This window comes from Melanostigma gelatinosum, assembly GCF_949748355.1.
Source record: "Melanostigma gelatinosum genome assembly, chromosome: 11".
Classification (NCBI taxonomy): domain Eukaryota; kingdom Metazoa; phylum Chordata; class Actinopteri; order Perciformes; family Zoarcidae; genus Melanostigma; species Melanostigma gelatinosum.
The window spans coordinates 17,250,479-17,268,716 of record NC_136644.1 but is presented as its reverse complement, the minus strand read 5'-3'; the positions used below and the strand labels follow the sequence as shown (position 1 = coordinate 17,268,716).

Genomic DNA, 18,238 nt, shown 5'->3' with positions numbered 1-18,238 from the left:
CTTGTTTTATCCCTTCTTGCAGTTTTTGAACAATATGTTCCAAGTTTCTTCCTTTTTTCCATAAGGCACAGTGTGTGAGATTTAGTGGTGAGGTTGCAACATACCCCTGCATTCACCCCTCCCTTTCTAAGCGTGTCGGATAACTAATTTCTCTGTTATTATTGAGTAACGTTAACTTTATAATTGTAGCTCGTACTCCAAAATCTATATCTTCATTCATCATATACACCTACAACTCTATAATCACACACCTAAATCTTATATTAAGCTAATAATATAGGATATTTAATGTTAATAATTAATTCCCCCCATCCTGCAAAAAAAATCCCGTTTAGAAGCCGTTATCCCTCTAATTACACAACCTATTGTTATAACCAATTGTGGTATATGTGCTCCATTGGTTTAAGGAGAGAAGAGATTAGACAAAGACGTTCTGTTCACCATTATGCTATTGAGCTTGTTGTAAAATAACACACCACTACCTGCTGGAACAAGCAGCTTTATTGTATAAGGAACAGAAATACGTAACACCAAAATAATATTTCAAATATCTTTTTTATTTTTTAAAAACGTAACTCTTGGATCAACAAGAACATTATAAATATGAGAAAAGGGAGCAAACAATGCAGATGTAATGGAAACATCACTCTCTGAAACAGACTCAACACAGCTAAGTATAGGACATTCTTTACGAAATTAAAGCTAGCTCACCGTCTGTCTGCTCACTGTGTGTAACTGCAGTACGCTGAAGCCACAGCTGAACTATTCAAATGCGTTACAATATCTCTGAGCTCAGATCACCACTTGCTATATTTTAGCATCAAAGAGTGGGAAAAAATTCCATCTTCTTTATGATTGATAAGCATGACGACACAAACCACTGAATAGTTATTTGAGTCAACTAAAAGTAAGATGACACATGCATGTAAAAAAAGATGCTACCATGGCAACGTAAACTTTTGTGATGAACGTACACCAGCGATGTATTTCTTTGTAGATTAGATATCTGAAAATGGCAATGTTCTCAGCACCAGGCTGCACTGGGCCGTTCTTTTGACCTGGGTAAGGGTGTTTTGCTGAGGGTAGTAGTGGAAACTGCTCTGGAGCTGTGGTGGGTGGAACTGGCTGGCCTGGGACCTGCTGGTGTGAACGACAAAGAGATATGTTCTGATTACAGATGAACCGTTTCATCATCAAATCAGAAACCTAATGTACCTTTTGAATTTCTAATCCAAATTTCTATTGAGAAGACAATATATCACTTACATTTAATATTTGACCATTTCAACCACAACAAACAGGTACAGTACAGGTAAACACACACAAACTATCAGAGTTTAAAAAACTACAACTATCTACTGTTGGCAACTTATTTAAAGTTTGACTCTTGAACCCAGCAATGTCATTAAGTTTACACAATTCGACATAATGCAACTAGAAACTCTTCAACCATGTTAAATATATGGCATGGGGAACATCAGTAAGTCTGCCAATCTGTTTGGCTTGTATGAGCAGGTACTCAATCACCATGTTGTTATGCTGTTTAGGTTATACAGCACATTTTGAACACAGCAAAAGCTGGGAGATCCAGACCCAAGGTCCCTACCTGAGGGTGTCTTGCTGGTCGACCGCTCTGACATTGTGGTGGACATACAGATGGGGTATGAAGCAGCTCCCACGACTCTGGTGTGTCGCTGGTAGTCCTTCAGTTGTTCTGAACACTTTAGGCCGGGTGTTGGCTTGACGGACTCCAGCCTCTTCAAGAAAGCCTGAAAGAAACACAATGACATTTTTTACAGAGTAAGTAATGATTCAAAACAATCTATGTTCTATGAATGCTAATTGGCTTGGCAAAAGGAAATCAGGATTGAAGTACATTTTCAGGATATCGGTCAGGTTCAACTTGAAAAGATGTTGGCATATATAAATATACAGCATATAGATAAATACATATAATTAATATATTGAGCAATAAAACCTCAAAATGCAGCAGGAGTTTTACGTGAATTATAAAGCTTATTCTAGCATTTGATTCATTGAGCCATTTACTGAATGTTGATCACATTTGTTCTGGCTTTAACCCACACCATACAAAACACCATATCACATTCATGAAGACTCTGTATATTTCACAAAATAAATAGTATTTCACTCAGAAACACTGAACAAATAGTCCCCATTCTACAGGTCCCAATTAAATTATGTAACTAGAAAAATATCTGGTACTTCACAGCAAACACAACCAAACTGCATGAGGCAAAACAGTGTAGGCAAGTGGTTGAATGTCATACATGCAGTCACTCCCACATGCATGCTGTGCAGACAGGACACTTACAGGCTACGGTGCTTTTGAAAACTTTTTCAATCCGAGTGGATCTACAACTCAACGAACAGGTTCGCAGGAGGACCTCTGGCTGGAACTGAACCGCACCGATGTTCTGTACAAGCGCAGTATTAAACTCTTTGTAATCAAAGAAAGGAGGATGGACGTTGTCTTTAAATAGTAAACAGCAGCTTTGGTAAGTGAAGTGCTTTTGTTTTTTTTACATCTGCAGTACCGTTACTACTGTGTTAATTTGTCTATGGTGTTGTTTTATGATATGGTTAATATTGTTCCCTCTGATGTGAACAATATTTGTGCAGCGGAACGCGTGTTTTAGCTCCGCAGTGTTGCTAGATTGATTTGTCATCCTTTGTTGTCATATAAATTATATGCGACTGGTTTTTGTGAGTTTGTCATTGTGTTAATTACGTTGATTTTGACTACATGCATTGTTCGTTAATGACGCCGCATCCTGTCATGCGCGTATTCATGTATCTGCACTCTGCAGTGTATTTGTAGGTGTCGAGCTTCATGTAACATTTTATTTCACTTGTCAAATGTTGCAGTGTTATGTGATCAGAGGTTTTTACATGAAACAACTAACAACCCGTAGCTGTGGCATCATAATGAGGTTATTAGGAGGTGGTTCAACTGTAGTAGGACAGCACAAGAGGCCCAGGTATAAAACACACGGCCCACCACTGCCTGAAAATGAGTGGAACACATTTCCTGATAAAAACTTCAATCAGCGTTAATGTAAAATCTCTAATCTAATTTTCAGAGGAGACAATAACGCTCTGCTGGGCTACTAGTTTTAATTTACTGAAACAGTTTGAAACACTGCTTTTTGTTTGCTTCTATCACAAAGTGGACAAGCAGAGTTGATCCATGGGGCGAGAGGCCAAAGCTACAGAGGCTGAACTGTCTTATAACGTCACTCTGTGGCGTTGCTGGTTTGCCACCTGCTGCCATCTGTTCAAGTCCATCCGTGTCTGCTTTCAGGGGAGGCACTCTTAACTCAACCCAACTTACTAGTATCCTTAAATGAATGTAAACTAAAGTATAGTAAAGTTACAAAAACATGTTTATCTATTGTACTAATTACTTAAACTACTACGACTTAAATTGCAAGGACACTTAAGGATGTGATCACACAAATTAGAAATGTGAAATTATGTTCTAGACACAGCAGCACCAGTAATCTACTACCTGAGGCCTAATTACTTTAGATGTTTTTTTTATGTCGCCGTTTTAAAATTAACCAACACAGATTTGTTTCAAGGGTTATTGGCAATTTGCCTTTGCTAATAGGTTAATGTCCTATTATAAAAATCACAAACTTTCTGTTAAATGATCTCCTTCTGTATAAGTCTGTGTCTCATTAATGCACATTACTAACTTTGCTTCTTCACCGGAGTCTTTGTGCTTTCTCGCCTCGCAGGTTTCCATGGATCGTGGTTTTATCTGAAACCTGGTCCAGCCTCCTGCCGTGGCCCCGCTGACACCCACTGCTACTATCTTTATCATTATTACCGTAGTCGCATTGCTTGCTATTGCCGATACCATTACTTATTTTATGATCAGTGTTATTCTACTCTATCCACTTCTGCTATTATTACTAGTAGTCGCAATGTTTCCATCATTATTATACTTACTACTCTCATTATCATTATATGAATCATTTCTGTCACATGCATTGAATGTGTTGTAACTCTGTTATGTTGTTCATTCTGTACACATGACATCTGTCACACTTCTGTCCATCCTGTTGGAGGGATCCCTCCTCTGTTGCTCTCTCTAAGGTTTCTTCTTCTCCCCATTAAAAGAGGTTTTTTCTGTTCTGATGTGAGGGTCCCAGGACAGAGGATGTCGCATGTGTACAGATTGTAAAGCCCTCTGAGGCAAATTTGTGATTTTTGGGCTGTACAAAATAAATTGAATGGAATGTAGAGACTACTAATGTTTAGAGTTTAGCTTTTATTTTCAATTGATTATCAATCCACACAGGAGGATAAACTCACCAAGTTTTCCTTCTCGATGCGTTGCTTTTCCCGCTGCCTGTTGAGTGCGCTGTGAGAGAACCGAATCTGAGGCAACTTGCTAGCTGTATGGGTTTTCTTCCTCGCTGTACTTCCTGGTCTGGGCCCTGGAGATTGGTGCGAAAGCTCACGAAGAAGACGCTGGTTCTCGCGATCTATGCGTCGGACCTCATCGTTGGTGAACGAGTAGTTCTTCCTGTTTCTTGGTCCAGTGCAGCAGAAAACCAGTTTACCTCCAAGCTGACTCTCTGACCTGAGGGAGCCTGATTGGTGAAAAGAACATTCATTACGATGTCTTCATCTGCATTTAAAAAAAGAAGTTATTGTGTTTTATGCCATGTTGAAATTGTTTTGTTTATGGTGTCCTACTAAAACATGTGAAAAACTAAATGTACAAACTTTTTTAAAAAGTCGCATTTGTATGCCTTGTAACTCCATCATTTACATTTTGCAAGGACATTCTGGTACACCTTAATTTAATGTTATTCATTTCAGTATAATATTCAACATGCTCAGCGGGAATTGTTCCTGATGTACGGTGTAGGGAAAGATCGTCTGTTGATGTTTAGTGCAAATCTAAATTACGAATATATTCGGGAACTACATTATACAGCCTTATATGAATTCAACTAAAAGCTCAAAACCTCTGTGTGCTGTAGTTCAGTTAAATTATCATTTGCTTAGAAACAGACAGGTTTAATGGTCTCCTGAAGATAAGAGGCTTTGTTGTGCAATTTAGGTGAGATTATAAGATAAAGTCCATTTCACATTTTACTGCTTATTACATGATTATTTTAGGATAATCTTTTTTTTGTGACAGTTTATATTTGTTAAGTTTGGGACAGAGGACAAAGCTTGTTGTTTGCAATGTGTTATGTTCTTGTCTAAGAGCGGAGTGTTCACAAACAGACATTGCTTAGTTTTAAGGGGCCAGAAACCAAAAAGTGCATTGAAAACATAACTGACAGACAAGGACGGCAGTTTTACTCACACTCATCTACATCCCGATCTGAGTCCTCATCCTGATGCATGTCGCCAAGGCCACTGGAGGGCACACTCTCCAACTGCTGCTGCTCTTTAGGGCTTCCCTCTTCAGCCTCTGTGTGGCTCAGGTCCAATGAATGGAGAGGGCTGATGTCAGGAGAGGAGAGGGGGCTCACATCTGTCACTGTATCCTCCGACTCCTCTGTACACATGATAAGCATGTCCCGAGATCCTGCTGAGCCCGCACGGGTCCTTCTCACTCCAGGGGATAAAGAAGGCTTGTTGGGCCTGGGAAGGATGGGGGAATATACACTGCTTCTCCCACTTCTGCTGCTAGAGGAGCTCTCTGAGTCTGCATCTACGCTGCTCTCAGTTGAAGTGGGGGATGGACTCCGGGTGCGGCAATTTCTTATCTGTTCTTTCGGAGATTGTTCATTTCTCCCTTTTGAGCCTGAGTGTTTGGAGGGCAATGCATCTTCTTCATACTCATTTGGCCTCTGGCTATCCACATCCTCACAATCTACCTCCCTGGTCACATCCAATAATGCCATAAATGTTCCATTGTGCCTTTCAGACTGCAAATCAGAGTCTGCCTCGCCATCACTGCTAATATGGATGGCTTTATCTGATGTGCAGGAAACAGATGATTCGATGGACGCCCTGATACTCTCGTCTTTATTTGATTGACAGCTGTTCTCTTTCCTTTCTGCTCTGCTGCCACTGTTGTGGACTATCTTCAGGTGTGTTTTAGTCTCATCTGTCCTTGGAGACCAATCACCTTTTGTTTTTTCTGTCTGTTTTGCATGTAGCCTCTGAGGCGCTGGTGGGCTCTCCTTTTCAGCCCTCAAGCCTTTCTCCATCTTTTCCACTCCATCTCTGCTGCTATCATCACAGTCACTGTCAAAAAACGAATGATCCACTTCACCCTCTAGTTCACTGGGGTTGAACATGGCAGACTTCCCCAAACACACTGCACCTATAAAGTAGTGTAAGATTGAGATGTTAGAGTCGAGTTAAAGTAAAGAACTGTGACTATGGTTTTTCATGTTTCAACCAATTAACTAAAAATGACGATATTTAAAACGAAGCTGCTGTGTTTTGGAGATTTGATGATTTTATTCACCACTGCACTGAATCCACTGGGTTTCATTCAGTTCCATACAACATGAAAATCAGGTCGTAAACTCTTAAAACTTGCTTAAACTGTATGTGTGACCTGCATCAGCACACAATAATAACGTATGATTGGCAGAAACAGATACAGCTTTGATGCAGATGTGATGGAGAATTTAGAAGATATTCAATACAAACCAAATGTACATATAGCGTTACAATAACATGTAGAATGAGATATGGACAGACAATATATGGTAAAGGTCTCTAAAGACACTTTTCACCGTGTAGTATGATAATACGCTAAGCATGATTTAAACACACTACTTCATAACGGTTAACTAGAGTATGTTGGCTAACTGAGTCCAACTATGTTATAGTTGCTTAGGTTAGCTAACTTTAGCTGAAAGACAACGAAAGCTTACCTGGCTACAAGCTACAGCTAGCTGCCGTCAGCGTGAACGTGCCTGGTAACTACGCAACGTCACTTCCTGGCAACGGTTACGTTGGTGTAATCAGCATCGGGACAGAGCCGTATAAAGAGAGAGTCGCGTGAACGGAAGTTCAACATTGCTGGTCGTCACGTGATTCACATAGACTAAAGCTGGTTCAGGAAGTACATGGCGGGTGATTCGAATGCGTAGATAGACAGAACTGAGATTTGCGCTAATTAGTAGACAACAGATGAATTCCTTCACCTTTAATATTCATATAGAGCAACGACTAAATATGTATTTAGTTACATTAATTGTGTGTTTTTAAAAGTAATATCATATCAATATTATCAAAATAATATTTCAGGATTAGTCAGTAACAGTTAGAGTTACTGGCATTGTTGACATATTTGAGGCTAAAATAGCCTTGTTTAAAAGGAACAGTGTGTGAGATTTAGTGGTGAGGTTGCAGATTGCAAGCAACAACATACCCCTGCATTCACCCCTCCCTTTCTAAGCATGTCGGAGAACTAATATCTCTGTTATTATTGAGTAACGTTAACTTTATAATTGTAGCTCGTACTCCAAAATCTATATCCTCACCATTATATACACCTACAACTCTACAATAACACACCTAAATTGTAGATTACGCTCATAATATAGGATATTTAATATTAATATTTAATTCCCCCCAGCCTGCAAAACACAATACGGTACATGGTCTTACAGAGAAAGCAAATGAAAGAAAATCACATTGTCGTGATTTGTCTTTCAGCTAAAGGTTTAAACACTTCAATCGTCAGAATTGATAGAGGAATAGACAAGAGGCCATTTAGTTTTTTCCTTTGGGATCTATCATGGCAAAGTAACTGCTCCCCCTAGTGCATACCCATGAACAAGAAAGGGGATTATCTGAAGGCGCGTCCCTTGACATTATAATTTGTCACAGGTTTTCTGGTAATAACATTGTTAGACCTAGAAGTGACACACACTAACGAAATGCCAATGTCCTAGGACAATAGGTCTTGGGTGAATCTATCGTACAAACCTGTGTCTGGTCACTGTCATAGAATTTACATGCCTATGCAGGATGGGTAGAGATGGGGATTGAGTGGGGGTTATTTCTGTGGCAGTCCCATAGCTACACAATCGGCCCATGGAGACACAAAGAGTGGCAATAAGTTTCTGGAAAATGAACTGTCCCGTCTAAACTCTACAGACTTTCAAGAAAATGATACGTTTTTATTATGCCTAGTAAGAAGAGAAAAGCATCCATTTGACTCTGACAACTGACTGGTTGTCAAAACTCAATTACAAGGAGTGATTGTTTACCATTAATCTGTTGACAGACAGGCTGCATTCAGGCACAAACACAAATAGTTCTTAGAGTAGGACAAGCCCCTGGGGGTCCTTTAAATGTGTCCAGGGGCTACACAGCTAAATGAGGATTTAATTATAATTTATTCACCAGCAAATCTCTCTCTCATTTTTATTTATTTATATAATATAATATATATATAAAAAGACATTCCATTTACTGTCATGTATGACAAACTATCAAATCCTTGTACTTTGAGAAGCTAGAATCAGGGAATATTTGGCATTTTTGCTTTAAAAAAAAAGGCCAAACCCAAATATTTTTATTTGATCGGCTGATAATTCCAGTTCTAGTCTGTAACTTAAAAGAAAGTTTAATTATTTGTAAGATCAGTAATTTGTCTACTGGTAACAAAGCAATAATAAAACATATTTCTGAATGAAATGAGCCTTTTTAGGATACATATTTCACCAGCCATTGTATTATTCAATAATGGTAATGAAGTACAGTACAGGTTAAGATCAATTTCTATTTTTAATAACAAATTACATCCATCTCTTGTTGTGCCTTTGTTGCTAAGACAATGATTTATGTAGCACATGACCAAAAAAAGTAAATTTCAAGAAATTTTACATCATTACAGAAATTACTCAAATTTGAAATGACGCTCCAAAATTTTGTGAATGCTTTACCAATGTCAGAGGATGTCTGTCTGAAAGGTTGTGAGAGCTCAGATGATCTTTGGCCTCTGAGGAAGACACAGATTATAATACGCAGTTTGATCCCAAAAATCTGCTCCTTTCCAGCCACACCAGCCCTGGGAAAGATAACATTCATGTCACATTCAACACGACGCAGTACGAGAAAATGTGTACTTTACAGAGAGAAATGCAGCCAGTGTAGATGATGGTAACAGTTACCTTGTCTGCGATAACCTGCGAGTCCTCTGCTCCTGTGTAATGTGGATCTAGGATGAGATAGCGGATCTGCCCGCTGGTCTCACTCCATGCCACACCTAGAATAGTGTGAGCTAAAACTCCCCCTCCTGCAACACAGGAAAAAAGTAACATGAAAAGATAGCTTGTATTCATTTTAGGAAAAACATTTACCAAGGTTTTACCCAGGCTGTGTTAGTGCTAGGGAATTAAGATTTGTATGTCTTTGTATGATTTAGATACAATTACTACGTTTTTTCTTAACCAGATACTAATTACATGTTGCTATAGTTTATGTATTATTATTGTTTATCTGAAGATTATGTACGATAGGAAAATAAGTACACATTTTTTTTAAAGTTTGTTAGAGCTGTTACAGTAGAATTAAATGCCTGTAGCATAATTTAGGAACCGTTCCGAAACTCTTCAGACATCAACCATACCAATCATGATGGGAGTCCCTTCAGTAAGGAAGTGGTTGGTCAGTTCTCTGCCTTTGGATGCCAGCTCAGAACCTTGACTAAAGAGAAGCATTCAATGTCAGATGAATCCAAATAATATGTACATACAGTACATCATCACACAAGTTGCTGTCCATAGGCGTCTTACAACACACCTCACAAACATGATCTTGGAAGTGACCCCAAGCAGCTGGTTCAGAACAGCCTGAACCTCAATGGATCCGATCCACTGGCGTGATCCAACAAAGGATCCCGGTTTATCTCCAACATCCGCTAAAGCCTGGAAAGGTGAGAGCCTATTGAAAGGGGCCATTTGGACATTTCCACGGTATTGTGATCGTCATGTTTACAGGACCACGACTGTACCTGTTGGATCTCTTTGTGTGTGGGCACGGCCTGCTCTACGTAGCCTTGCTGCTGGAACCAGGAGCAGATAGTCTGGAGGGAGCGATAAGCACAGCCCCAGCCATTGTCATCCATATGGTCCTGCATGTAGTGGTGATAGCTGTAGATCCCCTGGACCAAGTACACCTTGATAAAATAAAACACATCAGAGAAGCCAAGATTACGATTCCATGCAGAGTACATCTCAGTATCCATCTATAAAACAGGAGATAGAACGTGACAGACTTTAATCTGGTGATAAGATGCACCTTTCCATTGTCCAGCGTGGGATGTGTGAGGACCAGATGAGGGTTTCGGAGGTAACCATCTTTGTAGGGCTCATTGGGAAAGTGGTAAGCATTGGCTCTTCTAAAATAGGGCCAGTCATCTGGTAGCTCAAGCTGTTGATGCAGTTCCTACTTACGGTAGACAGATTTTGTGTACAATAAGATGAAAAAAAGAACATAAATCAGGAGTTAAAGAATGACAAATTCATGCTTTAATTACGGCAGTGTGTCATGCAAGTACAATGAGTTAGATCCACTGCCCGAACCTGAGGATTCATCTCTATGGTATCTCTATTGGGAATTTAAAGACTCTCAGTAAGTGAGTCTTACCTTACGTTGTGTCTCCAGTTGGCTGTCGGGCACTCCTGCAGGGTAAACCACGGTCACTAGCCCTTTTGGCTCTGGAAGGAGGAAGTGGAGCGGTTCAGGTACCAGCAGCGTGGTCCCCTTCATGTGTTGCAAGGTCACTTTCTCCATCTCACACAGCTGATGAGTTAGCGCCTCCAACAGGCGCTCAAAGGCACTGCAAGGCCAGAAGAAACATATTTCACAGTGAGCAGAACTATTCATGCGAGCGGCTGGTGATGGTGAGTCCATGTTTACTCACACTGATGCAGTGAGGTTTCAGAGCTTTGTTAGTAATATAACATATTTTTAAGGTAAGACATACTCTTTGATTGTTTCATTGACGGTGGTACGGACGACGCAGTCCACAGGCAGAGTTGTAGACAGGAAGTGGGATTTCTGGACCGTTCTGCTGAGGATCGGGGCTGAAAGGGGCCCTGTCTTTGTCGCCTCCATCATCAGGCGAAGGTTAATGACACTCTGAATGACAAGGGTACACAAGCACACAGACACATTGTATTATTAACTAATTGTATTATCAAAAAAAGCTAAAATAATAACTGGTTCTAGCATCTCATATACGAGTGTTTGCTGTTTTTCCTTTGTCTTCTGTGATAGTAATCTGAATATGTTGGGGTTTGGGACTGTTGGTCAGACAAAACAAGACATCTGAAGACATCGCCTTGAACTTTTGAGAAACTGCACCCTGATCGAGGCTACAAGTGGGAATATTGTATAAAGTATACAATTCATCTGCAGTGTAGGCTAACAACATCAGGCAGGTGCTGAACATGATTCCTTGATTGTACTTTACACAAAGACTGCTATCCCTGTCCACAGAAAATTAAACCTTGAAAGAAGAATAGTGTCAGTGTCAATAACACAAAAGAGCAGTGGCTACCCGGCAGTAGTAGCAGCCCCAGTGGCCTAATGGAAGAGACACTGGCGTGCTGAGACAGGAATTGTCGGTTTATGTCCCATCTGGGGGGGGGAATAGCAAAACCATGCTGGGCTCATAACCCATAGTTTGATGCACACAAACCATCCTCTGCTGCGTTACATTATCGCAAACAAAACTGCATATCTTTGGGTTTTGGACTATTGGTTGAATAAAAGAAGACATGTGAAGGCCTCAACTTTGGCTCTGGTGTTTTTCACTTTTTCCGACACTTTACAAGCCAAGCGATTAGTCAATTAACTGAAAAAAGAACCAGAAGATTATTTAGTTATGAAAATAAATGCTGCAGTCCAACTAAGGTTGCAGCTATAATACACAGCACTGCTAAGTTGTTGAGGCAGATACCTATTGGTTCATATGGGGACTACTTTTGGTACAAAAAACATCTCAATAAACTTAACGTGTACATACCGCTGCTGAACTTTTTTTGCTTTTCTTTTTTGCAGATCTCTTGCCAGCAGCCTCTTGTTTATCTGACCTGAAATAAATAAAAACGTAATTAGAATACAGACAAAGAAACAAAAAAAGAAAATATTTTTAAAAAGTGAACTTACTGAATCCATTGATGTATATCTTCACATGGTGTGTTTGGAGTTATTTCTTCAGGTGTTGTGTAAACACCTCTGTTTGGCCAAACAATAACAGCACTGTCACAGACTGACAGAACACATGATTCAGATTTCACCTGAGATTGAAGCATCTCGAATGTTCTTGAGATGACTTTGTGCATGAGCCGTGCTGAAAGAAGACGGAATATCAGTCCATCACCAATTACTACATTGTATTATACTTTTTGTCATATCTATTCTGTATGCATTTTATCTTTTTGTCAATCTTTTTTAAAACAACTGACACTGTACTTCATGAACGTTTATTCATCTTTATCTAATTAGCACAACTTGAATATTATCATTAGCATATTACTTTGGTTTACTGTTTTCTTCCACACCAGCTTGTTCCTTTAGTGTGGACACCAGTGAGAGCAGTCACTGAGGACACCAAAGGCCTTGATTTTGTTAAGGGCAATTTAAGTTTCCATTCTACAATTCACATAGAAGGGTTTTAATCTTGATTCAGACTTGTTCAAGTTGGTTCGTTAAAATTATCAGTTTGCTGTTTAAGACAAATCAAAATAATGGGATTTCCTACTTCTCCAGAAAAATATATTCCTGGCTTTGAAACAGCATTACGGCAATCGTGCAGGGAAAATAAATGGACTGCACTAAACAAGCAGCATTTCTTATATTGAACAAACTTCTTTTGGTGTCCAATCAAACTGTATTCAGGGTGGGTGGGATTGCACTGAGGGATCTTTGACTGTTGGACTCAGTAATACTAAAATCCTGGCTATGGCCCCGTAGGTAGTTTTAGGAAAGTCACATTTTGTAGCTTTCCTTTATGTATAGATGTATCTTGTAATACATGATACAGCATGTAAGGAGGGCACAGTAGGAAGGCACTATAGGCACTGAAATCATGCTAGTACGACTTAAACTGCTCCATATTAACCCGTATAGTATCCAACTATACAATATCTAGTAGCATGACAATGTGTATGAACATACCATCTGTGCTGTCCAGGTGACATTTGAACTCCAGCGGCCCTCTGACACGAAGGATGGTACCGGTGTCGGAGGAATGCGAGTTCGCAACAACCTGAGATAACACAAGACAAGTAAATAACCTGAGAGAGAACCTCGCAGTGTTTATACAACGTTAATGTAGAGTGCCAACAAGGAAGCGAGGAGCCACTGTCAAGGGACATGAACGTCCCGTTCAGCAAATATATCGGTAAACTTACCATAGCTGAGTCCAGTAATATAGGATCACTAAACTAGCAGCTGTTCTCTACGCAGTGGAGGCTGACATGTCTGTTCAACGTGTCTCTGGCTGCTGCATTCTATTGGTCCATACTGGCCCCGCCCATTTATATTGCATTCATGGTAACTCGTAATTTATATTTTAGGGGCGTCGTTTTCTTCCCCCATTCTGTGCTTTTGCAACTAAATCATGTGTCATGGTAGTTTTCAGATTAATTGAACGAAGAAAAAATGATTTTCAACATTCAATGGTCTAATGAGAATGATCTACAGATAATTATAAAAAAGTGTTTGTGATAAAATACTGTGTTTACATATTAAAATAATGCACAGACTGAATACACATAAGGCCTGTAGAGCATCATAAATTATGTGAGCAAACAAGAGGCAATTCTTTATTGGGATGGCACAATGCAGAGCACTTGAAAGTGTGAATAGGTGAAGCCTACATTTGGGGCACATATATAATAATACGTAATAATAATAATACTTATACTACTTCTAATAATCATAATAATACAAATGTTCTATTGGCGCTGTAGCTTCAAAAAATTATTCAGACAATCATGCTCACTGCGGATGAGTGCATTATAAAATGTCCTGTAGTGATGCTGTTTTTGCATGTGTATCACAATGCTGGTTCTGCTAGGTTTGAGTGAGGCATATCTGATTATTCCAGCATCAATGCCTGTGGCACCCGACTCAAAAACATGCATCAACATTCTTATATTTGTATCCTATGGTTAGGCTATTTATATGGATTTTAAATTGACTTTGTTTAATACAAGGATAAATAATGCAAGGAGAGTGCAAAGAGTAAGAAGTAACATAACAGAACCCTGTTTCTTAGTGCATTGTCTGTTTGCCTCAGGCTATTACATGGCAGCCATGCGTGCTAGGCCAGGCAGTGTGAGCAGACACTGGGTTAGAGATGCTGTAGCTCTTGCACATGTCGAAGTGGGAGCTTTCAAACTATTATGCTTGCAGCAAACCTCACCACCAAAATTCATTGACCTTAACAACTGAAAAATAAAATCATCATGAGATGCCGCACTTGTAGATAAATCAGATATCAGTACATAATGTACTGCTTTTTACCAAACGTTGAGAATTTTAATTATGGGTAAACTTCATGGATATCTAAAGGACCTGCTGAAACATATTCACATTACAGCCCTGTTATACTTGTTCAATATGTTCAAACGTATTAACTATTATTCTTTTTCATTACAAAGTCAAATAAAGCAAATGCCCAGAAGCAGAGTTGAAAATGAGATCAGTTTTAGGTCAGTCGTGTTCTGTTCTGATATTGTTTCTGTAGCTTCTGTATAAAATCATTAGTGGTTTGTTAGGGGAACTGGGAGCTCAAATGGCCCATCTCGCACAAGCATTTAAAATCAATCTTCTGAATTTAGATTGTCAGTACAATTTGAATAAACACACTTAACAGGTTCAGTGCATATGGCTTGTTTGTAGTATTAGCAGGTATGAGCATACAGACGAAAGTGCCTCATTGTGTAGATTCACTTTATTTTGAAAATGTGGAGAAGAAAACACGAGTTTGTCTTTTGTGCTCATTATTTTGGTGGACCAGTTTTGACCCATAGCGCTCAAAAAAGGTCCACTGTTAAATCTGCCGGAGTGCATAAATGCAACATTACCAAAGGTTGACAGTAAGTATCTCTTAAAGTGCTTCATGCATCTGTCTGAATACAGTTTTTAGTTTGTTAAACTAAGTGCAGCTCAAGTATATACATTGTAACTGTCTGAGTTCATGGCTGTTGAGTTCCTGTGGATTTAGTGTGCTGGGCTTGATTTGTGATGAGATTAGCCATCTCTCTCTTCTTACCATAAACAGAGTATTAGGATCTTTGGACGAGTATGTGTAGTGACTGAATATATGGCAAGCACCATGGAAACTCACATTGCAAATGCACATTCATCATTGATTCTGTGAACGCATTCAGAAAATCAGCTCAAAACTCACCTCTTTAGACTGGCGTTTGGGTAAAACCCATGTCCTAGACCTGCTTTTAAACCATGTTTTAATTTTGTATTTTATAATTATTGGCCCTATGGTCACATTGTGTTTTTTATGTTTGTAATTCTGCCCTGTTAAGCACTTTGCGACTTATGTCTGTAAAAAGCGCTTGATAAATAAATGTTACTTACTTACTTACATATGGAAATAAGCAAAGTTAATATTTGGATTCATTTTCTTAGATTCAAACAGGGAAGGTGACATTATTATATTGCTTTCAGTCTTTTTCCATCTCATGATCTCAACATTGGTGGTTGTTGTTCCATTAATAAATAAACAAGTCTGCATGTAGGGGAAGCGAGAGAGCAAGAAAAGGAATTGAAAACAAGTGTTCATTATTAACAATAATAACAATGTTACTTCATACAATATGACTACTGTTGGTGTTTGATTACTTAAAAAAACAACAACAAAAAATATTAATTATAAAAAGTGGAACAGAGCGTCTGATGGAAATATACACATCTTTTGCTTTTGGAAAGTGCTTTAGCCTCACATCATTGGTCTCGTACTGATCATCACTAACAGGTTCACCCTATGACAACCTCTGAGAGACAAATAGATGAAGGAATGACAGAAGAGAAAAACAATGCAACACTCTGCCCGATTCCAAGTATCATTTACTCAAGTACTGTGCTTAAGCACAGTTTTGAGGTTGAGCATTTCCACTTTATGCTACTCTATACTTGCTCTCCATTACATTTCAGATTGACATATTGTTCTTCTACATTTACCTAAGTTACTAGTTACATAAAATAGTACATTTTTACTTACAATATACTTACTTTATAAAATATATACATAAAGTACATAAAGTAATGTATATAAAGCAGCAAATAGCTTCAGTAATGCACACTTAGGTGCAATTATGTTGAATGTGTTTTTACTTTTGATACTTTTATATTTTGCTGATATTTGTGTACTTTAACTTTTATTAAGATATTGTTTGAATGCATTTGTTTAGTTGTAGCTGAGTATTTTTAGATTGTGGTACAGCTACTTTTTTCTCTTCTTTTTCATTTAATCCAGCAGCTCTTTGTGCTCCCTTATAGCCCCGAATGAGAGCTTGACATTCAGACCTCAGCAGCACAGTCAAGCAAAAGCAACCTCTGATGGGATCGACTTCAGCTCAATTATGTGTTCAGTAAGGTGATCAAGATGTTGTGTCGTCACAGTGTGTCACAATAGTTGGATTATTATAGTTAAAATATTGTTGTTGTTGCCCTGGAAAAAGAAATATATGTATAACTTCTGATCGGCTGCCACCTGTTTGCTCAGGTAAAACATTTAAAACAAAGGAGTCAAAACTGTGTTTGAAGTTCAGGAGATATTTTTACTATATGTTGTTATAGATTTAATTTCAGCACCTTATGTTGCACTGTTCAAACGCTCATGCTAATGCAGAATGTACTGTTGCACAGAAGCTTCAGCGGTCATGCCTCTCTTTATGTAGGGCATTCATTATGTAACAGTGTCATATTTACATATTTGGGATTTACATAAGCTTGTATTCACACAGTTGTATACAACACATGAAACAGATACATGAAAAATCATGTACAAAAAAAAATGGAAAACTTCATTCAGCCAAAGTGTGTTTGAGGGACAGATTCGGCTGTTTGCCTAAAGCTTCGCTATTCAGACTTTGATGACTCATCATTTAACATAATGCACCATTAGTGTCTGTGATGAAATAACTTGCACATCTCAAAATGGGCAGTTTAACAAATTGCATTGAGAGTGGCCACTCTGGAGCATAATGAAAGGATTCCCCCTTTAATCTCTAACCTATAAACTTTTTGTTGTCATATGGTAGACACATCCTGCATGGGCCTTGCTGTAAGACTGCCAATGTAAGCAGCATGCTCATCCAGAGTTATCCTGTGAGAAATGAGAAAACTCCCAAAGGACAAAGCTGTTCATTATTTAAGCATTAAAATGGATTTATTATGTTAGATTGCGAAAATGCTCTTTTCAGACCAAACAAGGCCAACAACCAGTGCTCTAGCCTCATCTCGGCCAATGAAATCTATTTTTGACATTAGTTTTATAAATGATCACGAAACATGTGGTCTATAACCATCACTGACTAATTTCCTTAACGGTCTTAAATGAAACAAATCGAGTCCACTTCACGTCAGACTTAAACTCATACAATGTTTTCTGTGACATGTAATAACCCAACAGACATAGTAGTGAGGATAATGGCCTGTAAACAGATTTTGATGGGTGAAATTGGTGTCTTAAAGGAAAAATTATTAAATTATGCAATCGTAAACGTAATATCTTTGACTTTAACAAGTAGGCTAATTTGAAGACGTTCCTGCAGGGTCTGGGATAAAGTATTCAGTAAATGAATTGACGGTGAAATGGTTAGTTGCAGCCCTGCAAAATAACAATAATGTTACTAATGATGATGAACAGCAAATGTTTTGTGGATTAGGAGTGTTCACGTGGCTGACTTTTAAGAAGCACATAAAGCCATGCCTTGTGATACCTCATTTTAGAGTATTTAACAGAAGATACAGGCTGAAGGAGCTGGGATTGTACAATATACAGTCCCCTCTCAGAGAAAACCTTGTGGACCGGTTATTTGACCTTTAATAAAAGCACCAAGCGGCGGGGGAACCTTGCTATTTATAATCTTAAACATCGGACAGTTCAGTTGTCAATTTACAGATACAGATTTTTAACTTTTAGTGAACAGTTCTGCAGAAATGTGGGGGAAACAATATCACCAAACATCTACAAACAAACCATTGAGCAGCACAGGCACACGCGCTATATAAGACC

At 38.8% G+C, this 18,238-nt stretch overlaps 2 protein-coding genes across 2 annotated transcripts; both read right to left on the bottom strand.

Moving 5' to 3' along the window:
* Positions 1 to 619: 619 nt before the first annotated feature.
* LOC306785138 (uncharacterized protein) lies at positions 620 to 6,302 on the bottom strand. Its single transcript, XM_079279366.1, has 4 exons — positions 5,354 to 6,302; positions 4,345 to 4,625; positions 1,607 to 1,769; positions 620 to 1,140 (listed from the first exon to the last, which is right to left on the bottom strand). Exons 1-4 carry the CDS (start codon positions 6,294 to 6,296, stop codon positions 1,025 to 1,027), a joined length of 1,503 nt encoding a protein of 500 aa, XP_079135492.1. The 5' UTR covers positions 6,297 to 6,302; the 3' UTR covers positions 620 to 1,024.
* Positions 6,303 to 8,735: 2,433 nt separating this feature from the next.
* On the bottom strand, positions 8,736 to 13,472 carry ufsp2 (ufm1-specific peptidase 2). Its single transcript, XM_079278187.1, has 12 exons — positions 13,386 to 13,472; positions 13,150 to 13,240; positions 12,139 to 12,322; positions 11,996 to 12,062; positions 10,952 to 11,106; positions 10,612 to 10,804; positions 10,264 to 10,410; positions 9,977 to 10,141; positions 9,766 to 9,890; positions 9,593 to 9,669; positions 9,135 to 9,259; positions 8,736 to 9,031 (listed from the first exon to the last, which is right to left on the bottom strand). Exons 1-12 carry the CDS (start codon positions 13,386 to 13,388, stop codon positions 8,945 to 8,947), a joined length of 1,419 nt encoding a protein of 472 aa, XP_079134313.1. The 5' UTR covers positions 13,389 to 13,472; the 3' UTR covers positions 8,736 to 8,944.
* Positions 13,473 to 18,238: the final 4,766 nt, after the last annotated feature.

Bases quoted from the DNA above. Each gene is read 5' to 3' on its own strand.
- LOC306785138 (XM_079279366.1), bottom strand. From the start codon at position 6,296: ATGTTCAACCCCAGTGAACTAGAGGGTGAAGTGGATCATTCGTTTTTT. The intron at 1,770-4,344 runs GTGAGTTTATCC...TGTTTCTTTCAG, and splicing joins GCATCGAGAAGGAAAACTTG to GCTTTCTTGAAGAGGCTGGA. The intron at 1,141-1,606 runs GTAGGGACCTTG...CGTTCACACCAG, and splicing joins GACCAGCAAGACACCCTCAG to CAGGTCCCAGGCCAGCCAGT.
- ufsp2 (XM_079278187.1), bottom strand. The intron at 12,323-13,149 runs GTATGTTCATAC...GTCTTCTTTCAG, and splicing joins TCACCTGGACAGCACAGATG to CACGGCTCATGCACAAAGTC. The intron at 10,805-10,951 runs GTATGTCTTACC...CTGGCCTTGCAG, and splicing joins GTCAATGAAACAATCAAAGA to TGCCTTTGAGCGCCTGTTGG.